At 28.4% G+C, this 19623-nt stretch overlaps 3 protein-coding genes across 3 annotated transcripts; 1 reads left to right on the top strand and 2 right to left on the bottom strand.

Moving 5' to 3' along the window:
- The first annotated feature begins 6360 nt into the window (after positions 1–6360).
- On the top strand, positions 6361–7599 carry LOC105426741 (nucleoside diphosphate kinase 6, mitochondrial). The gene is made up of 3 exons (XM_011638116.3): positions 6361–6608; positions 6752–7055; positions 7129–7599. The coding sequence occupies exons 1-3, from the start codon at positions 6522–6524 to the stop codon at positions 7302–7304; spliced, it is 567 nt and encodes a 188-aa protein (XP_011636418.1). The 5' UTR covers positions 6361–6521; the 3' UTR covers positions 7305–7599.
- On the bottom strand, positions 7321–10065 carry LOC105426740 (uncharacterized). The gene is made up of 5 exons (XM_011638115.3): positions 9785–10065; positions 9097–9631; positions 8428–8727; positions 7955–8091; positions 7321–7852 (listed from the first exon to the last, which is right to left on the bottom strand). The coding sequence occupies exons 1-5, from the start codon at positions 9822–9824 to the stop codon at positions 7692–7694; spliced, it is 1173 nt and encodes a 390-aa protein (XP_011636417.2). The 5' UTR covers positions 9825–10065; the 3' UTR covers positions 7321–7691.
- Positions 10066–16606: 6541 nt separating this feature from the next.
- Positions 16607–19402, bottom strand: LOC105426739 (uncharacterized). Its single transcript, XM_089085220.1, has 8 exons — positions 19235–19402; positions 18853–18972; positions 18607–18724; positions 17912–18176; positions 17662–17775; positions 17503–17593; positions 17060–17205; positions 16607–16890 (listed from the first exon to the last, which is right to left on the bottom strand). Exons 1-8 carry the CDS (start codon positions 19376–19378, stop codon positions 16692–16694), a joined length of 1197 nt encoding a protein of 398 aa, XP_088941346.1. The 5' UTR covers positions 19379–19402; the 3' UTR covers positions 16607–16691.
- Between the last annotated feature and the right edge of the window lie 221 nt (positions 19403–19623).

Below are 19623 nucleotides of genomic sequence, written 5' to 3'. Positions count from 1 at the left end.
CTTTTATTCGATCAGTCAAGGATTTTTCAGCTCTCGTTTTGTCGCTTCGTCCGGTCACTCACCTGTCTTTGCTCTTTCATCGTACTCCCCATAAATAAACGAATTTCGCCTCGAAGAGTGCTGAAAGGGAACGCCCGCGTCGAAGGGAAAAGCACAAGGACGAAATTTAATTCGCAACGTGCGAGAGACAGGGTGGAATCTTAAGGCTTGTCTAAAGCTTTACAAGGGCGATCTGGATTAACCCGACTCAAAGGAAAAGAGAGTATCAGCATCGAAAAAATCGAAATAAAGTTGAAAACAGAAGTACAATAGGAAAGTACAATAGGAAAAGACTATTAAAAGATTATTAGAGTGATATTGGCTGCTTCATGTGTAATCAAAAATTGCTTTTTGCAAAATTACATGAATTAGAAAATTGGAATATTTATTATCAAAGATTCTTTATTTGTGTAATTAAAAAGATTTACTCACTTTACTTTGACATAGGTTTTATTAAATTCCAATGAACTTTTGAAAAATGATAATATATAATAATCTTGCATAAAATTTTTAATTTATATTATTCATTTACTTATTTAAAGTAAAGTCTTTATAGAATTGTGATATATTAATTACTAGGCTTAGCTGTATGATATAGTTGTTATGTCAATTTGAAATAATGTATTTTAAGAGTAACAAGAATTTAACGATATTTTTCATTAAATAAAAAAAATTAGAAATTAGAGAGAAGATTATCTGAATTAGTTGCGTTTCTGAAAGGGAGTAGGAGTAAGAGATAGGAAACGTGGGGAGTGCTAATGAACGATGGAGAGGGTTGGAGTAAGGTGACCACAAAGGGAGGGAACGGAATGAGTAAGTGGCATTCTCAAGCCGGAGATGCGCCCTCCATGAGCGAGTATTCGAGAAAGGACGAAATCTTTGGCGAATCCGGCTCGAGTCGTTCAGATTTAGCGGCGTGTTGGTGGCAAATTAAGTTTCCCCGGTTCGCTCATCGTCCCTGATTTCCGCATCCTCTTTACGACAGCTGACGTAACTTAACATCCCGTTGCTGTAATGCTATCTGCTACTAATATTAACTATTGAAATTAAGTGTTCATGGAAAAGTGTGACAACGAGTGACAAATAAAATTGTCAATTTAGAAACTTGAAAAAAGATAATTTCAGCCTGTAACAGTATTTTTTATACGTAAAGTATAATTCATTTTAATATAAATTATATAATTTAATATAAATTTAATAAAAATTTTATTAATATTCTTATAATAATAAGTTAATATTAAAAATTATACTACTAATAGAATATAAATAAGAATAAAAATATAGAAGAAATATAGAATACAAATTTGATAACATATTTTTAAAAAAATATTGTAATATTGTAAAATATTGTTAAGAGAAAGGAAATGTAAAAATATAATAATAAAACTTTTAGAGAAAAACTAATATAATTTTCTAAAAAGACTTCTAATAAAACTAATTAAATAATGCAAGAAAAAATTGATCTAGAATTAGGTGAAAAAAATATAATTGGAAAATTTTATTTATTAATTTTAATTTTTCAAAATCGGAGACATGTAGGTACTTACTGAAAGAAAATCTTAAGAAAAAGAAAAATTTTTTTGTCTAAGGAAGTTATATCAGATAATTGAATTTGTGAAAGAAATTATAAATCTTAGTAATTTTTTTAAATCTTTGACGATTTATCCATACCAATAACTTGTATAACGTTTGACATGATAGAAACGTTAATGATTTTGCAAACAAAAACCGGTTTACTTAACTGTCAAAGAAATATATTAAGAAATTTATTGTTGTCTGCCAACTTGAAACTTGTATTTAATGAGATTGTTGAGGAACAAAGAAAGTTTTTCATAATTTTCTTTACACATATCTGAAATTTCATAAGTTTTAAAAATTAAGAAAAATTGCACCATTGTTTGCGGACATGAATATCTTGTAGATATATTTATACGAAGATGTATAAATACAAATATTATTAAAAAATTGTAAACTTTTTTGCATTTACAAATTAAAAATATAATAAAGTATTGGAATATTATGTAGATCTCAATCTCATAGTGCTTTTCAATTTAATCATTATAATTTCTATAGAACTTATTATGAAACAATATTCTATATACACACACACACACACACATATATATATATATATATATATATATATATAATATTTTTAAAATGTTTTTATTGTATTACCAAATCATTGTATATTACCAAATCATAATCATATGATTTTATTATTGTCTAGGAAATTATTTTATGAATATTCATCTCTTTCCTTAGTTGTTTGTTACTTTAGATTATTATATTAAAAATTGTTAAAATTATACATACGTTAGAGATTTTAATAAAAAATAATATCAGTTTGATTGCCAATAATTCGCCAAACTATTCAAAAACTGCTTCGAGAACGATTCCTCGCAGCTGCAAGAAAATATTCCGGCGAAAGTTCACAGCTAAAGTTATTGAAGAAGATTCGCCCGTAGCAAGTAAACTTCCTAAGAATCTTGCTTTTAACTTTTGACTCCTCAACCGCTTTCTTCAATAAATATTTGTATACATATATGTAAAAGGAAATTATATGATTCTTTGGATATTCTTATTGAAGACAGTAAAAATATTTCCAAAGATTTAGATGATATATATGTTATTTAAAGTCAAGAGAATTGTAATTTACATAAAATAAATTACTTCCAATCAATCCAATTTGTTCTAGATTCTGAGTGTATCTTCTATCATCGCTACCATTTATATACTTTGACTTCTTTCTCTTTAAATAGTATATTTCACTCATTTTGTACTTATTCTGTATTCATTTCAAAATCGTATTTCCTTTACTGCGTTTTATTCTGCTAGCGCTATACTCTTCGTTTTTTCCCTTCGACGATGAAAAGTCCCACTTTTCGGTAACAAGCGTCAAAACCGCACAGGTTGAAGGCGATTAAAGTTGTTTTCCGAGAGGCCGAAAGAAGCCGTTTGTTGTCGTTTGTCGTCGTAGCCGCAGAAAGGGAGTATAGAAAATAAGAGAAAGCTGAAAAGAGAGAGAGGATACCAAAACGACCCAGAACTAGTCCAAGCAAGAGAAAAGGGGTTGAGAAAACACGAAACACGATTCGCCGTTTTTACGGACAATCCGCTCGTAAAACTTCGACCGGAATTCGATTTGAAACTTTCCGCGATCTCATTTGTATTCTTTTATTCAATGAATCGTCTGTTCGCTATCGTAGCTATGCGGTCAACGAGCCAAATAATTCGACAATGCATCGTGAGTATCAGTGATAACCGCAGCGATAACGTGATGAATGATTTGTTTGAAACTGAAAAGGTTCTTTGCAGATTCTATTTGCAAATTTGCACTTAAGATTTGTATAGTTAGTTATTTTAAACGTGAATTTATTTTAAAATTCAAAAATAATTTTTAATTTAAGTAATTAAGTATTTGTCCTTGTAATTTTTAATAAAACTTAATAAAATATATCTCTTTAGTCAATATTTAAAAAAAGAGAGAGAATCTCAACGCGGTGTTACCGCATTATACGTTATTGTAAATATATGAAGTAAAGCGAATATTTCTTGAAATATTAAAACTTACAAATCAATAAAATAAAGAATATCATCAAATTAATTCTACAAATGGCGACCAAATTTATATTAATTGGAATAATCGAGCCGAAGAAACCGCCATCATCTTAACACATCTTTCGTTTTCTGACAACCAAACAACCGTTAACGGAATCGATGCCATTTTCGAGAAAGGAGAACATAATGGGGATTGCTCTCGCGGATATAATTTGTTGGAATAATCGAGGTACGGCCGCTGCAATTCGAGACTGACGCAGCTTACGAACGGGTAATTAATACGAACGGTAGTGCAATTATATACGCTGGTACATTAATTCGGCGTAACGCTCGTGCCGACAAACCGGCGGTGCAACCGGCGAATCAATATTTTATTCGTAATTTGTCACTCGCTCGCTCGTTCTCGTTACATTCGCTGCCTGTGTGCGTGTGTAAATGCGCGTCCGCGTGTGTGTACGAATTTAACGACGAGACCGACCACGGAGTGGGCGCGATACGCGATTACCATTCAGGTAGGAATTAGTTGCGATAAATCAATCCGGAAGGCGCGAGAGTTTTTTTCCGACGGAATACAATACGGCGCGCGTATTGCGAAATAAAAAGAATTATATTATAGCGGAATTTATAAAAGAATACTGAAATCCGAGACTAAATCCTTTCGCTATTTTAATCATATTAAAATTCGCAAAGTTCAAATAATCTTTTATATTTCGAATGAAAGAAAATTTCTATGAATATTTTCGTATAACGTGAAAGATCGTGAAAGAGAACGAGCAAAAGATTATTTCAGAACAATTAAAATTTTCATTTGATTTTGCGAAGTGTTTGCAGATAAGTGTCTGCAGATTTATCAATAGATAATAAAACAATTAATAATCTTTTGTACATTTTGTAAAATATAGAAAACATATGAACTTTGAAAAACCATTCTTTTCTGAAAGTTGTTCTTTATTTTTTTAGACATTAGATAAACGTGAATAAACATGTGCAAATTGACTCAATCCAATTTTATGGCATACTTTTATGGCATACTTTTATTTTTCTTCTAATCAAGCGGTTTTCATTTTCACTATCACGTTAGGTTCAACGTGAACCTAACGTGATAGTGAAAATGAAGGGTTAAGTTGACAACGTGAAGGGTTAAGTTGCTCGGTAATACGCACAACAGTCAAGGTGAGAATCTCTCGCTGTAGCATGAGGATTCGAATAGTCCACGATTCGTATCGCGATTTCTATATCGAGGTCGCTCAATTAAGCCCTCTTCCTCTCGCGAGAGGCGGCTTTGTATAAAGGGTCTAAATCCGGCAGGATCTAATGCCAGCGTTTCCAAGGGTAATTTATAGCCAGCCATTGTACTTCGAATGGCTCTCTCTCTCTCTCCCTGTATCACCGGGGGTATCAGGGAACGGAAGGAAAGGAAGGAAAGAGACAGGAAGACGCAGGCAGCAGAGGAAGATAGTAACGGGATGAGCAACAGGAGAGAAAGGGAGGTAGGATCGACCGTTGCAGATACATCTGACGGGCTGAAGGGTTGCCGGGGGAGCGCGAGAAGGGGAGAATAGTGGCTGGCTGGCTTCTACTACTGGCAACTCGGCGGCATTGCGTATTGTTTCCCATTTCTATTTGCTTTACAGCCTCTCGCTTCTTTCCGCTGTACTTCGTTTTACTTGCGCGAGCGCGCACGATTTTGTATATTTGCGTATTTGTGCATTCCTTCTGTTTACATCTTAGCGTCTTTATCGAGCGAACGACATCTGGTTACGATGATATGCAGAGTATCTCAAAGCTATCACGCTACAGTTTCCAGTCGTAATTGATATTTCCATGTTCTATCCGTGTAGTTTTTGCAACACGTCGCTGTTGAAACAAAATTTAGAACTAATCTAAAAAAGCAAATAGTATAATTATTTCTGACACATAACATTAATATTAATTTGTATGAAATGTCCAAATTACAAAATAATAATTTTAGAATGACACAGAACAATAAATGATAGTATATTAAAAGATGACAATCAAGAGAAATTAAATAACTATTATTTTATAAGAATTGAACAGAGTGAAACAAATTATATAATACTTTACAGAAGAAATTTACCGTTTTTATTATTATATTATATTTAGTGTAAAAATATATATATATTTAGAAATTTATGAGTGTTATAAGAAACAATATATTATAAGAAAAATATTTCATAAAAAAAATTCTGTTGCAATTTTTTAAAGCACAGTTGCAGTTAATAATGTTATAAAATATATTTAATTTTAAATATATGTTTCTCCAGAAGTATCTTGAGTATTCTAACTTTACAATTATTGTTTCAAAAACTTATAATATTAAATCTGCAGTCAAAATATTAAGTCTTTTTTACATCTTATGTTTATAGATTACTATTTATATATTCTTTTCGCATTATATAAAAGTGACAAATTTCACAATATATATAATATAATTAAATTTATCCTCTTTCGTTATTCATTTCAAGATAACATTTCAAGATATTATATAACTATTTATTTTCAGTAACTTCTTGTTACCTTTTCTATTTCTGTAAATTTATTTAACAAATTACTTAGTAATTAAACGTCTGTTAATTAAATAATTAAATTATAAAACTGTTATTTTGCGTTTTTTCGTTAAATAAAGTTGGAAATGGAATGGATTTACAATTTACAAATATTTCATTATTGAGCGATATTTGTTTTCAGTCTGAATCGATATCCGTAGGAGTGTAAACAAATAATAGAAGTCAGCGATGTGGTCAGACGAATCTTTTATGAATGAACGCGACATGCGGCATTTTTCGGAAGCGAATGTGAAAGCGCACGTGGCGATGTTGTTGCGTTCCCGCGCCTGTCATCTATCATACGTGCGGTGACGTCGATGTCGCGTATTTTTTTTGAATTCCTAGATAAATTAAATGATGCTGACATGCTCGAAAAGGTGCCTCCAATTGACATTGGCGATACTCAAGCCGCATGTCGTGAAATCCCCGTTTGCTCTTCAGGTACGAACTTAACCTCGCTTACAAGGAACAAGAATGTAGGTTAAACTCTGCAGGATAACGGGGGAATGATAATCAATGATCGTTAATATCAAAGGAAGGCGATCTGGAAGATTTAATAACTGAAGCTCGCCTTATTTTTTCAGAAAATTCGCGATTTAATAATCGACAATAATTTCAAAATTGTCAGATCGCGCAGGATGACAATATCTCGCGAGGAAGCCGAACTGTTTTATAAGGAGCACAGGAACAAGTTTTTTTATAATCGTCTCTTGACTTTCATGTGTAGCGGTCCATCTGACATTCATATTCTGGCAGCTCATGACGCTATCACTAAGTGGCGACAGTTGATGGGCCCTACCAAGGTTTATCAAGCACAATACAGTGCACAGGATACTATAAGAGGAATGTTTGGACTATCGGATACTAGAAATGCTACGCATGGATCTGGTAACTAGTATTATACAGTATCGAACATATACATAGAAACTCTATATTAAAAAAAAAAAAATATTCTCACTAGATTCTATAGAATCTGCCAAAAAGGAGATAGCGATATTCTTTAAAGATTTTAACATGAAGAAATGGTATGACAATGAGGAAATGCTTTATAACTTAGGAAGACTGCATTTTGATCCAATATCATTTGTACACACCATTGACAAGAGTTATGTTCAGAATGAGCAGGTTATAAAATGATCGTGTACATCATTAATTTATTAAATAAAATATTGTATTTTTAATAATAAGAGATATTATTATACAATCTACACAATTATTAGTAAAATTCAGATTGTACTTGTATGAAAATAGTTCAATGTATCTTTGTTTATAGAATTTCTTTAATTAGACGCGTCAATCAGATTAAAATAGTTAAATTTTTCGTGTTACTTTTGTATGAGTGCGCGCGCAATGTATATGTACATGTGTTTGTGCAATTATAATTTTTGCCATTTTACAACAATAAAATACAATTATGTATTTATCATACGAACTTTTTGACATAACACGCGATCTTTTGGGTTGAAACGGACAGACAGTCAGGATTTTTAAACATACACACTGTTCTGATCGAAGCAATGCAATTTATGCATTTATCTTCACATATACTTTTGGACGTGAAAATACTTTGATTCCCTCTTCCAGTTTATTCAATTGTTTTTCTATTTCGACCTTGCGCTTCTGTGCTCTGAGGGTATCCGTTTTTATAGGCATCATATTTAATTCGTTGACGTAATCTTGATAATCTGCATTCCAAAAATACAGTTCAATGAATTCAAATAATGAAATAACATTCAGAATAAATAACGTTATTGGAATGCTATTCTTAATATATTATAGATACATACTTTTTTTTAATAGTCGTAGTGTCTCCTTACGCTCGTGATCAGGTAAGGGTACATGACCCTCTGGACAGTCAGAATGCAATGCTTCCGCTTTGGCCTTCTGCTCTTTTTCTTGTGCTTCCTTCCTATCTCGAAGATATCTATTTAAAAAATTATTTGAAAATCAAATTCATTTTTTGATTTAACGACATTAGATTAATAAAATTAAAAATATAATTCTTTATTGTTATATATATATAATACTATATTTTCTATTATTTTACTTATAAATGTATATACATGAAAAATCTGAGAATTCTTTCGAGTCTGATAATTTTTAAATTCAGTTTTATAACATAGCTAAGTATCTCTCAAGACATTGTACTATATAAAAAAATAATTAAAAAATAAAATAATACGAAGAATTAGTTAAAAAAGTTATTAATTAATTAGTTTAAAATCGAAAAAAGTCAACTAGTGATCGCTAAATATCGTACTTAGGCACAACTCCCTTGCGATAATTTGGAGGTGGTACACCGTTGTTAAGTTGCGTCATCAGCTTATTAGCAACAGAAGTGCGTTCTTTATTTAATTTGATAAAATTAATCTCTTCTCTGGATGCTAGTGACACAGAATTTCGTAAATCAGTCTTCTGTAAATCTTCTGGACTATGCATGTCGCCTCTATCTGCAGGAGAATCGAATTGTTTTTTCGTGATTTTGTCTTCTTGCTTATTTAAATCGCCATTGCTTGCTATTTCATCATGCTTCGCATTTGTAACTTTCTTAGATGGATATCTATCGACAAAAATCAAACATCAATAAAAAAATCTCTTATATTAAGTATTCACACAATTTGCTAATATTATTAATGTATTTTTATTAATAATAAATTTCAAAGTTAATTAAAGAGTCTTGTTTAAAGATTAAGATAAATGCTAATTATTTAAGCAAGGCAAAATTGCTAAATTAAATAAAATTAAATAATGAATCTAAAATATTATTTTTCCAAGACTTTTATTAATTCTATTCTATATCTTAAAGCATAGTATTCAATATATATTATTCAATATATATTATTCAATATATATATTCAATATATATATTCAATATATATATTATTAGTATCTTTTAGATCTGAGAAATTTATATCACAATAATACTTACCGAATAATACCTTCGGAGTATATATTTTCCATTTGATCAGTATCTAAGGTTTGTATCCCTTGACTTCTATATTTGACAGTGCTTTCCACATCCAAACCATTTGCATTATTAGATTTATACAAAACATCTGGTTCAGACAAAACCTTTGACTGCAGTTTTTGTGGACTCTTGTGTTTGCTAGTTTTCATTTGTCTACTTGATATATTATTGTTCATACTTGACCTAACAACTTTTTTACTAGGAGCAGCATGCTTTTTATCAGATTCGAATACATTGGTCCCATTCTGAGCTTGTTTGTCAATTTCCACTTTGTCAGTTGACACTGGATCTATATTATCACTTTCATGTTTCTTCTTCTCTCGGAAACTAGTAACCACTTTTGCAGGTACATTTTGGTACTTATCTGTACTCTTATGATGTTTATGCAGCTGTAATTTTTGCAGCTCTTCTACCTCTTTATTTGCTTGAAAGCATTGTTCCATTCGCCGAAGATTTTTCACATTCTCCTGAATGAAATTCTTCCTTCTGACTGGCTCTATCAGCAAATAATATATTCAATGTATTATCAATTATTTCTCAAGCACTCAAATTTGCAAATTGTAATTTTCTTTTTCTAAAATAAAATCTAGTGTTTTGTACTTATAAATGTTTAGTAAATAAAAGATATATATATATATACATTACTTACTGGGGTCGGGAAAAATACCCTTTAACGTCGTCACTTTCATCTTTCTGACAAAAAACGGTCTCTGCTAATATTGTCGCTTTACTACATTTACAATTTACATTTCGACGAAAGAAAGCACGTTTCGGAATATTCGATTGATGTCTCTTTACCACATAATTTTCGTTTCACGTTTACGTCGTTTTCATGCCGTTACCACATAAACAATTTTGTTTACATATCGGATGATAGCTGCATATAACCACAATCTGTCAAGCACGTCAGTATCGCCAACATCCAGGATAAAACTTTTTATTCGTGACAACGTGAGTCGGTCATGGTTTTTTTTATCGACAGATGATTACGAAAAATGCGTTTTAAATGAAAACTTTTTAATTAACTAATTACTAGACAGAAACCTAAAAGGAGCCATCCTAGTCTTTTTCGTGGGACCGTCGAAATCCCGTACACTAACATCCCCAAATTCAATTTTAACATATTAGAATTAAGCAGCCACTTTCATTTTCTGACACTGCCGATAAAATCCCATTCTGGTGTGTGTCCGCGCTAATTATACAATTACTAGATACATTACAGATCTACAATTCGTAGATCAAAAGTATGCTTATGTAATTACACATTTATTCACATTTGCGTAATTTTTTTATTATAAAATATAGTATTGATGAACATTAACATTAGTATATATATTTAGCATATGTTTAGATTTATATGCAAATATACAGATACAATAAAGATAATATATGATAAATATTTTCTTATTTTAAAAGTCTTTATAATTAGACTTTTTGCATATAATTATATGTTATGATTATTCTTATAACTTATTGTTCCTTAATTTAAATGTTTTATAATTATATTTTATAATTCATTAAATAATTTATAATATTTACATTATAGGAAATATATATTTATATATATTAAAAAAAAAATATATATATATTTAAATAATATATTTAAATATATAAATTTAAAAATAAAGAAACAAATACAAAGACCCTAAGGATAAAAATAAATCAAAACTACGCGATTTATCAGTAAATTTAGTAAATCTTATGCATCAAAAATAAATATATAGTAAATGATGTAGCTTGAAATTTTGTAATGAACTAGAGAATATTTTTAATATATGCAATTTACACGGTTCTTTTATGAATAGAATCTAATGTAAAATTAATATATTCATATATTAATTAAATTTTGTGGGAATATTAAAATATATTTTGCAAATATATCGACAAATATCATCAAGAGTATTTAATATAATTTATTCTATTATAATAATTATAATAATATAATATAATAATAAAAAAACACTGTGATAATAGATTCACGATAATTACGAACAATTATTTTTATAATAAATAGTCTAATACAAATATCTTTAACATTGGATATTTTTAAACTCTTATTTTGCATTTTATTGTAATTTATATAGCATTCTATAATATATACATATATAGCGACAGCTAGTTTATTGTAACAATTATTTATTATAATACATATAAAATATACATACATACAAGATATTTACATATCTATCTTTGATTGTAACGAGTCTATTAAATAAAACAGCAAATGCATGATAATACATTATGAGGAAGATATTTAAAATGTAATGATTATATAATATTTACTGTTGAATCATCAAAATATTATAGCGCTTCGTTAGATATATTCATATTGTTGAATATTTCGTTTTTATTGTTGAATATTTCGCACATTATATATATATATATATGTGTGTGTGTGTGTGTGTGTGTGTGTGTATAAATGTCGCAGCCTTGAGAATTGTTTACGCGCCGCGTAGCGCGCTCCATTGTGTATACGGCGAGTAGTGCGTGTCGTGTTTACGAGCGTTCCACGTGCTTGTCTTCATTCATTTACTAGCGTTCGTACGGATAGCGGTGCGCGTCGCTCCGCGTTTCTTTGTGTTTTTCATTACCTAATGATATCAAACATTACTGTATTTTACATAAATATAATAATAGTAAATACTTATGAATGATTGATTAACAATTGATTAAACGTATCGAAGCAAAAAACTTTTTAGCAAAGTATATACATATGTCGCGCGACTTATTCTTTTGAAATTTATGACTTTTATAAATAATAACTCCTTCGATGGGCCTTCCGTATTCCCAAGAGGAAAAAATTAACAGTACCTATTGCATCGTTACTAATAACATTAATATTAACGTTAGATAATATTAGATAATATTAATATTATTAATAACGTATCAAAATACGAGTCGTGAATGGCTCTAATGTGAAACAAATGCATTTCACTCATTAGTCGTCGATTTTTAATTGATCCACCGATTTCACCACCGATTTAAATCAATGAACAAATTGTAACCAAATTAATAATTCATAATCGTAATGATAATTCTTTAATGATATATATATATATATATATATATATATATATATATATATTATTTAATGTTTAGTTATTAAAAGATGCTGTAATATTTCGTATAAGTTAAATTTGTAATATTATTTGTAATACATTGTTGAATATTTCATCGTAGTCAGACCGTTGTTGGAGCAACCTTGAGAAATGTTTACACGGCGCGTAACGCGCTTCATTGTGTACATATGGCGAATAGCGCGAGTCGTGTTTACGAGTGATTGACCCGCTACCATTCATTCACCGACATTCGTACAGACAGGTCGTAGTGCGCGTCGCTCCGCATTTCTTCGCATTTCTTTAATGCTAAACGTTATTATATCTTATGAAATAATATCTTATATAATAATAAATGCTTATTAACTCACATAATTAATGATTCGTAAACGTACCGAAACTTTATAACAAGATTATATACATACTTCGCGACTTTTCCTTTGAAGTTTTTAACATAACTTTTTATAAAAATAATACCCCCTCTAATGGGTACGGCCTTGACGTGGCAGAGGGGCTCAGTATTCCGAGGGGTTACCTAAGCAGCATTATTAATCGGCAGAATGTTGGCTGACTGCTAATTTGCCGATTAATTTGTACTACTTGAGTACGTACCCCAAAGACGAAGAAGCTAACCAGTACCCGTTGCACTGTTATTAATAACATTAATATTAACGTTATATTAAGTAATATTACTGTTATTAATAATATACTAACACAGCATACGATGAGTTATTGAAATGGCTCTTATGTGGCAAAGTTGATAATGCGTTTTACGCATTAATCGTCGGTTTTGAATCGACATTCCGTCGCCGATTTAATTGTGAATAAACGAACTGCAGCCAGTTCGTCGCGTCGCGCGTTTGCTTCGGGAGTGCGGTAAGTAATCGGACTAAATCAAATATCGCGCGAAAGACTTTTATTGAAAGTCAGTCCGCGCGCGATTATAATAATTCGCGAGTGTTTTTCGCGAGTGTCCTGTGCTGCGAGGAAACGATCTAACTTCCTGTGAGAGGAGGAGGAGGCCTAGGAGAGGCATCGGGCACCGGCGGAGCAACCTTGCGGTAAATATACATTTCTTATTGATAAAATTAAAATTATTTTCATTAAAACGAATGAATTATTTATTTGGATTATTAGATATTGATAATTTAAAATTTGTACAATTTGGAAAAGAGAGAAACAATTTGAAATTTTATAATAATTTTATGATTTTATTTCTATAAAGATCTTTTTTAGAAATTTTACATATAATTATTGGAAATTATAAATTATATATTTTAATAAATATTTAATTGAAAAACAAATAGATGATACGCGTAAGAATTACTTTCTAAAATATCTATCATTCAGAGCTATAATTTGAATATTTTATTTGTGTATTACAGAATCGTCGTAGCTACGTGGCAGATTAACTCCGCTGTTGCGCATCGGGTCGGTGAGTAATGAATTTTTTTATATTAGGATAACAAATTTGTGAAAATTATATTAGATTATTTTTTATATATTCATCATAAAAATATTGAATATATTTTCACGGATTCGTTGCCTTAAAATGGATAGATATTTAAACAATTTAGAGTGTATATTTAATCCTGGAATGAATATTACTTCTTGATCTATTGTATTACAATAATGCACTTGTACAGACACATAAAATTCATAAAATAAAGTTCATTGTGTCAATATCTCATTATTATACATATATATTTTTTTATATTTTAATTGTGAAGTCGATATTAATCATTCAAAAGTTATATATTCTTGCAAAAAAATATAAATAATTTAAATATTTTAAGAAATTAGATATATTTACATATGTTATATATAATTGTATATGTTATATATAAAATAATATAAATAATTAATAAATAATAAAGTTTGTTTGAATTTATTAGATGTTTCTTTGGAAATGTGTTAATAGAGCTTATTTACTATAAAGCTATAAATCATTATATTCATTTTCAAATTTTTTAAGTAAATACTTAGTAATAATAGAAATATAACATAAAATCACATAAAAGAAAAGAGTTATATTAATGTAATAGTATATTTCAAAAGCAATAAATTTTCCATGATATTTTTTGATATTTCTCAGTAAATACATGAAACAAGGATTATAAAAAAATATTCGTATTTTATATTTGTGTGTAATAAGAATACATTTACATTATGTGTGTTCTTTATTCACCTATCTACATCCTTTTCCTCTATTTTACCAGGATTAAATATTTAAATCGGTTTGTAAAAGTGAGATATATAAATAATATATATGAATATTCTTTCAAATCTCAAATTTCTTTAGTAATACCACAAACATAAATAAATGAATAAGAAAAAGTAATAATCAATTATATAACAAACATTTAACCGATTTAACTCTAAACATGTTACATGTTTAATTTATCCATGTATATTAATTAAGAACTTGGTTTTATACAAGTTAACACGAAACGACATGACATGAGATCTAGTAAATATTTTGTTGCTAAATTGATAATTTATAATTATCAATTTATTTTTATTTAAAATACATCTGTTTTGTATTAAAATCTTGAAACGATTGATTTTAAATTTAATACGTGACTTAGAATAATATACATGTTGTTAACATATCATAGATTTTCTAAACAACATTGTTTATTAAAGTTATTTATTTATTAAGTCATTATATTTGATAAATTTGATATACAATATCTAGACTTTATATCGATATAATAATTTATAAAATTGTATATCGCACAGTATTGATATACTTATGCGGGATATTTACTATTCCGTTTAGATCTTGTGTCATTCATCTGAATATTTCACATCGCTCTCGCCTAATTTATGTGATGAGATTCAAATAATAGTTTCGATTTTACGGAAATACGGACGTAATAAAAAAAGCCTTAGATTTTTTCGGTTCGGACAAATATTCATTATACAATTTATAATTGTTTTTATTTTTATTTATTTATTTTTATGCAATATTATTTATTTATTTCTCCAATTTTTATTCTGATACAAACAAGTTCCTTTAAATTAAATTGAAAAGTAATAATTGATATCGAAATATGAGAATTTCTATAAATTTTAAATCGAATGTTAATCACGTATATTTCGTATATTTCGAAAAAACACGATTTGATTGAATTAATATTATGCAAAATGTTGTTGAAAATTTTGAACTTTATTAATAATTGAATGGCGAACGATACGATATCACGATTGATGCACGCGATAAAATTGAGCATATTATTTATCGGCATTAATAATTAGCTGGAATAGAAGGAGTATATCTCCTTTCTCTCTTTGACCTATGTATGGCCAGAATTTCTGGCTAAATGACCAAAATTGGCAATAAAGCAACGGCTAGGAACAACAAAAGATAGATCCCAACAAAATCTGGCCTGAAGAACAATAGCTGAAGATCAATAATAATATTGATCGAAAGAGTTATATAGAAAGAGTTATATAGCTAAGTAAAGATTGTGTTATATACGTGCAGTTGTATGTAATTATTAACGAAAATGTAAGGATATACTGTCATATACTGTCCAGGTTCTTCCCTCGTTTATTTTATTAAATTCACATTTCCCATCGGTTAATCGCGGGTTAGTTATACTGTTAGGATTAGTGCAATGTAAAATAAAAATCTGGATAGGTATATATCTGGATAGGTATTATCTGAACTTACGGGTAGGGATAGAAATTCTTAGGTAGGGATAGAAATTGGAATTCGCGGATAGGTAGGAACACTAAGAATTCGTGAATAAGGATACTATAAAATTTGCAGGTAGGTAGGAATATTATGAAAGTTCGCGAGTAGGATTATTACAAAAGAATTTGCGGATAGGCAGGTATAAAAATTCGGGTAGGCAAAGAAATTATTATGTTATAAAATTTGGGTGGGCAAAGAAATTACTTTACTATTATGACTTAAACTTAAAAAATTTAAACTTAAAATTATAACTTAAGTTAAAGTTAAATTTAAATTTAAATTTTTAAATTATTATTTCTTTTTGAATAAAAAAATCACTTTTTTGTATGCCATTCTTTTTTTATAGTAAAACTATTTTTACTGTATTTTATTTTTTTTTACAATGTTATCGTCGTAAACATCTCATTGTTATTCAAATTAATAATTTGTTTATTAAAATCCCGTTATTCATATTTTTTACATATACTGCAAGAAAAGATATTTTAAATATTTACTAAAATAATTTATTAAACGGTTGTAAAATTACTTTTTCAAAAATTTAAATGTTACGAATAAACGGATCAATGAGATTATTAATGCTTAAAACGATTTAATGATTTAAAACGGAAGAATAGCGTTGCATCTTTGATAACTACCAAATAATTAATTGAAATAGAAATTGGACATAGTTTTTTTTACACTTACTTCATTCTAATATTGTATTAAATATTTTATTTTCATGTCATTGCTGTGTAGAGTACATAACGGTAAAGTAAGATATCGATGCACTCATTAACTATAATAAAATATATTCTTTTTCATTTTATATTACTATACGTTATATACATTACATATAATATTCTAATATATAATGTGTTTCTTACCGAGGCAAAACAGTTTAGAGATGCTATAAACAATCCGCCCACGTTCAGACCAAAAGCTTTATTACCTATTTGTAATAGAAATAATATTAATTTCTGTATGTGTAACGGTGCGATGTACCAACGAACGTTATATCTAGAAACAAATGACCAGGCAATAAATTGATGAAGGATAAAAGAATATGGCAATAATTTTAAACAGTTAGCACAATAGGTTTTTCGAAGTATACAAATCCTTAGTATTATTTATACTTGCAACAGTTACTAACACAGAATCATGAACATTGTATTTAATTGTTGCTTACACAGTAAAAAATACGTGATTATTGTGATCTGTGATTTCCTGTCCGGCATAATTGGCTAGAAACATATATAACAGGGTGACAGTTATAGTTATGAGATGCAATATGAATTCCTCTTTGTTACCTCCAAATGATACAATCTGAAATATCTAAAATAACATAACTACGATTAATGATATATAGAGTATCTCATAATCATACACACAATTATCTTATTTTGGATATTAATTAGAATCGTACATTAATATAGAAATCTCAAGTACTAATTTTGAATTATATGTGTATGTATGCGATCAAAATTTGACGAACAATTATGTTTCTACGCGGCTATATAAATTTATTATCCGGACTTTTTGTTGATACTGAATCAATTAAAATTTTGAATATAAATGTAATGATAATATTTGTATAAAACTATAACAAAGGAGGAATATATAGAAACTCACTCGACAAAGATTGAAGCTTAAATTAAGAACACCAACCGCTATTAAAAAAAAGAAGGATCCTTCAAAACAAGATATTAAAGACTTGGAGAACCTTCAAATATAATAAAATGTTGTTATATACAATATACATATTGCAAGGATTATTAAATAAATACTAACTGTAGAGCTTTACGGTGTATATTCACGGCATAAATTATTCCTTTATAAATTATAATCTCGTTGTCGAATCTATTTTGTAAATTATTAATGATCATTGCTTTTTCAAATCTATAACTATAAATAATATATTTAATATACTCAATATACCCAATAATAATATAAAATAATCAAAACTATACCTTATTTTTATGTTTGTTTGAAACATCTATTACTTTCAAATGTTTTTTTATTTTTATATCTTTTTTCGTACCTGGCAATTCTAAACATTCCACAAGCGTGTTTAAGATATCCTATTAGCATCGTTCCTGTCGCTATCATCGTAATTGCCCCTATGCAAAAAGCTGCATTCATATGAAATAAAATTAAATAATAATATTTTTCTTGATCGATAAAGTATTCAGTCATGATATGCATTGCGAGATGCGGTCGTGATTCATTCTTAGGTAAAATAATATCGAGAATAAGTGGCCAAATTGATGCAAAAATAATACTGACTGTACTGATGATCGTGATCACTAGAGATACAAGAGAGGCAATATAAATTATATTATTTATTTATTATAAGTTTCCAATTTCAAGTTTAATGAGTTTTGAATTTTTCTCAATGAGATACTCTTGTCAAAAAGAAAAAAAGATAATTGCATGACAACTTCAAACATTTCTATTATTAAACTAACTTCTAATTTTGATAATTAAAATATATTTTCATGAAAATATAATTATATTTCTATATTTATTTTTAATTACGTATTTTTTTATTAAAAATTCTTGTTGATAAAATATGATAGGAAATATATATGTATATAAATCAACGAAATAATTGATAATTAAATAATAATAAATAAGACGATAATTTAATTTTTGTTATTATTGTATGAGAGAAATATTTTATTTAATAAAATATTTTTTATGATATTTAATACATATAAATAATTATTTTCTTACGTATAATTTTAGCTGTGTAAGATTCTGTGTTTTTCCCATACTTTTTCATAACATTAATTTCATTTTCGTCTTTCAAGTCATTACAAACATGTTTAAGCTCCTCCAAAAAATTTTTCACCTATTGTGTCAATAATATTTTATTCACAACGCTTCTCGTTGTGAAATTTGGGAAATGTTATTGCATAAAAAAAAACATTATTTATAGTGGATGTCTATTTGCATGCATATAATAAAGACTTAACTTACGGATTGACTATTTATCCAAAATGAATTGTATTTAATTATAAACGCTATGAAAAATAGTATGAAGGAAAGTATTCTTATAATAAAATTAATTGTGCATTTTGTAGTTAAAAATACTGTAAACTATAATGAATGAATTTAATGAATATGTTATATTTAAAAAAAAGTATTCTGGTATTAATTAATTATATGTCTAAAATAATCAATTATTCTCGAATTTAATAAAATAATTATATCAAATTCAGATATAATATGATTACATAAATAATTTAATATAATATGATTACTCGCAAAGTTTAAATGTAATGTAATTGTATCTGGTATTAAATAAGATTGTAGAATATGATGAAAATTAAATAATGTACGATTGGAAGTTTTAGCATACCTGAAATGCAACAAAACTCGTTAAAATACCAAAAAGTATAATCTGTTGAAATAAAACGAATTTTGATCGCTCGTAAGGCCATAAGCCAATCGTAAGCAGAAGAATTCGGCTTAGATTAAAATGCTGAGTTTCTAAAGAAATCATCTTTCGTTAAGCATCGATATGCATCTAATATATACTATAAAATATCAGCGAACTTTTAGTTTTTATTCCCTCTTTTCACTCGATTAAATATTTTATAATTTTTCTCTTTTTCTAACTTCTAAGATTAATAATATAACTTATTAGGTGTTGAACAAAATAACATTGAAATAACAATATGGAATCAAAAAGAGATCGCACGTAGTTTAATATTTTTGCTCGGGAAAATGTTAGTGAATTAAACGATC

This window comes from Pogonomyrmex barbatus, unplaced genomic scaffold (assembly GCF_055798465.1).
Source record: "Pogonomyrmex barbatus isolate J1 unplaced genomic scaffold, ASM5579846v1 scaffold1, whole genome shotgun sequence".
Classification (NCBI taxonomy): Eukaryota; Metazoa; Arthropoda; class Insecta; order Hymenoptera; family Formicidae; genus Pogonomyrmex; species Pogonomyrmex barbatus.
This window is presented reverse-complemented; position numbering and strand designations above follow the sequence as displayed.